The sequence below is a fragment of the Trichoderma citrinoviride genome, assembly GCF_003025115.1.
Source record: "Trichoderma citrinoviride strain TUCIM 6016 unplaced genomic scaffold BBK36scaffold_141, whole genome shotgun sequence".
Taxonomy (NCBI): Eukaryota; Fungi; Ascomycota; class Sordariomycetes; order Hypocreales; family Hypocreaceae; genus Trichoderma; species Trichoderma citrinoviride.
The window spans coordinates 1-2,725 of NW_020194849.1; the positions used below are offsets into that span (position 1 = coordinate 1).

The 2,725-nt window shown below is 64.7% G+C and overlaps 1 protein-coding gene across 1 annotated transcript; it reads left to right on the forward strand.

Moving 5' to 3' along the window:
• Positions 1-2: 2 nt before the first annotated feature.
• On the forward strand, positions 3-2,723 carry BBK36DRAFT_1097122 (hypothetical protein; the record flags this gene model as incomplete). The annotated part of the gene is made up of 2 exons (XM_024889101.1): positions 3-1,184; positions 1,221-2,723. Coding segments are annotated over 2 exons (2,685 nt in total), but the record flags the coding sequence as incomplete, so codon positions are not given.
• Positions 2,724-2,725: the final 2 nt, after the last annotated feature.

Consider the following 2,725-nt stretch of genomic DNA (forward strand, 5'->3'; position numbering starts at 1 on the left):
CCAATGCCAACGCCAGCGTGCTCTCGTCCGGCGGCACCAAGATCCCCCGACTCAACAGCCTGTCGCAGTCGCGCCGCAAGCCAATCTCCCTGCGCAAGGCCATGGAGCTGGCCGAGGGCGAGGAGGAGGCGGCCAAGATGATGCTCGAGGCCGGCATGGACGACCCCGTCGCCGTCGACGGCTCCCCCAGTCCGGCTCCGCGGCCCTGGAGGACGCGCACCGCCTTGGAGGTGTCGCAGCTGCAGCGCGAGCTCGGCGCCGACCATCTCGACACAAAGGCCCGCAGCAAGATTCCCTCGGCGCGCAACTCCAACCTCAGCGCGACGCTCGTCAGCGGCAGGGAAGGCGCCATATCGCCAGCCAGGGGCAGCAGCGGCCTCCCCTTGCGTGCCGGTGCCGGTCACGCTCACACGGGGGGGAACAGGGAGGGCACCGCTACTACCGCCACCACCGCCTCCAGCGGCCTTCCGTCGCTCGTCCCGGGCATCGAGGACATCCCGCTGCCGTCCGTCGAGCCTGCCCTGTCCGCAGCAACGCTCGTCCAGCCATCGTCGCCCTCTCCTGGCAAGAGCTTCGTCTGGCAGATGGACGAGGATTTTACTGGAAGCGACTTGCAAATCTCCGACAGTCCGCGCGTTAGAGTCGGGACTCGGCCGTTTGCCAGCCGCCTAGGATTCACCCCCGACGCCAAGCAGGACTTTGACAAGCTGCCTCGAATCACCGCCCCCGGCTCTCGCAACAGCAAGCTGGACGAGATTCGATCGCTCGAGCTCCGCGCAAACGGCAGCCACATTCCCCTCGCAGGCGCCGGTCGACCGAAGCCGCAGAATACAAAGCTAGACGAGATCCTCAAGAGAGAAGCGCAGGTGGAGCGCCAGATCCCGCTCGCCAGCAGACACCTGGACGGGCCGAGAAACAACACCAAGATTGACGACATCAAACAGCGCGAGGCCGACGGCATGTCGAAGCGGGCGTACGCGGCTGTTCGCCTACAAGAGATTAAAGAGCAAAACTCCATGGCGCGCCCCCGCTCGCCGGACGATGAGTCCAACCGTCGACCAACCTTTGGGCTGGCGCGGCGACGGCTGGCAAAGACCGAGGTGGCCGAGGAGGTGAAGAAGGAGGAAGCGCCGCCGCTGCTGCGTTCAAGAACGTCCTTTGGCGGCGGCCAGTTTGGCCGGCAGGTCACAGACACACCGATGACAGACTTTGGCCGGCAGGTTGAAGATACACCGATGACAGACTACAATCCGGGCCCAAAGCACGCAGGCGAACAGGAGAAGAAGGAAAGCAATGCGGCAGCGGCAGCCGCATCGTCGCGGACCCAGGAGCTGGAAAAGAGGCTCGATAGCGCCGAGCAGCAGATTGAGGCTCTGCTGGGCAACCGGCGGCCGTTGGAGCGGCGGCCCGACGAGCGAGAGCTGCTGCGCCGGCTGGCAAGGGCCGCCAGCTCCAGCCCGCCATTCGAGGACGAGCCGCGGTCGAACCAGCTGCCCACGCCTCCGCCAGGCGATGAGGAAAAGGAAAACAAGGAATCCACCACCAAGTCCATTGCCGACCGAATCGCGTCTCGCCTGTTTCCGCGACGCGCCTCCACCGGCGAGAAGCCTGCCCCAACCACCTGGAACACTGCTACAAGTCCTGCCCCGACCACCTGGAACACCTCTACAAGTACGACCACTGCCTGGAACACCCTCGCGAATACCGGCACCGCTCCCGACGCCAAGGAGCCCGAAAAAGCAAAGCCCAGCGTGGCATTCACTGGCCTGCAGCGCACGCGATCCGTCGATTCAACTAAGAGCAAGCGGTCCAGCATGCAGTCGGAGCCAGACCCCACGGCCAGGATCGAGGCCGAGATGAAGCTGTTTGCGCCGTCCGACAACCACTCCGAACGCGGCTCTCTGCGCGCGCCGTCTCCGCCTCTTGACGACTCGGACCTGGACGACCAGGCTCTCAGCAAGCAGCCATCGTCGGATGCAACACCAAAGCCCTCCAAGCCCGACCCGTTGACCATGGGGACGCCCAAGGTCACCGGCGCCTACGTCGAGACGCCCGTGTCGGTCAAGACAGAAAAGCTGGTGCTGAAGCCGGAGCCCAAGACTGAAGAAGACGCCCCCAAGCAGGTCGAAACCAAGCCAGTCGAGTCAAAGTCGGCGCTGCTCTTCCGTGACAGGAAGCCCAGCTTCTCCTCGTGGAGGACCAAACAGAGGAACCAAGACCAGGATACCCTCTCCGACCCCGGCACGACGGACGACGGCGGCGACATTGGCGCGTCGGCGCTGGCAGCAGTCAAGAAGCCGCGGGCCAAGTCGCTGCCCCGACCCCGGCCACCCTTGAAGAACTCGGCCAGGCCTCCCTCGGTCAAGGACGACCTGATGGAGCTGCGCCGCGAGTACAACATTGACGACTCGACATATGACGACCTGGACGAGATGCTGGCCAACGCAAGAAAGATGGCCAAGCTCGCCGTCTCGGAAAGCGGCTCCGCTGCTCGTTCCAAGGGCACCGATCTGGACCTCGATCTGGACCTCGACTTCGACTTTGACTCAGAGTCTGACGTTCCCCCCGTGGTCAAGAGCGAGCGCGTCAAGGAGGCAGAACGATCCAACTCCGACGGCGAGATTGCCGCTTTCGAGAGGATGAACAAGACGCTGCAGACGGGCCTCTTGCGGATCCGCTCGGCCAAGCAGGGCATCGAGCGCATCGAGGACCGCTTCTCCCGCGC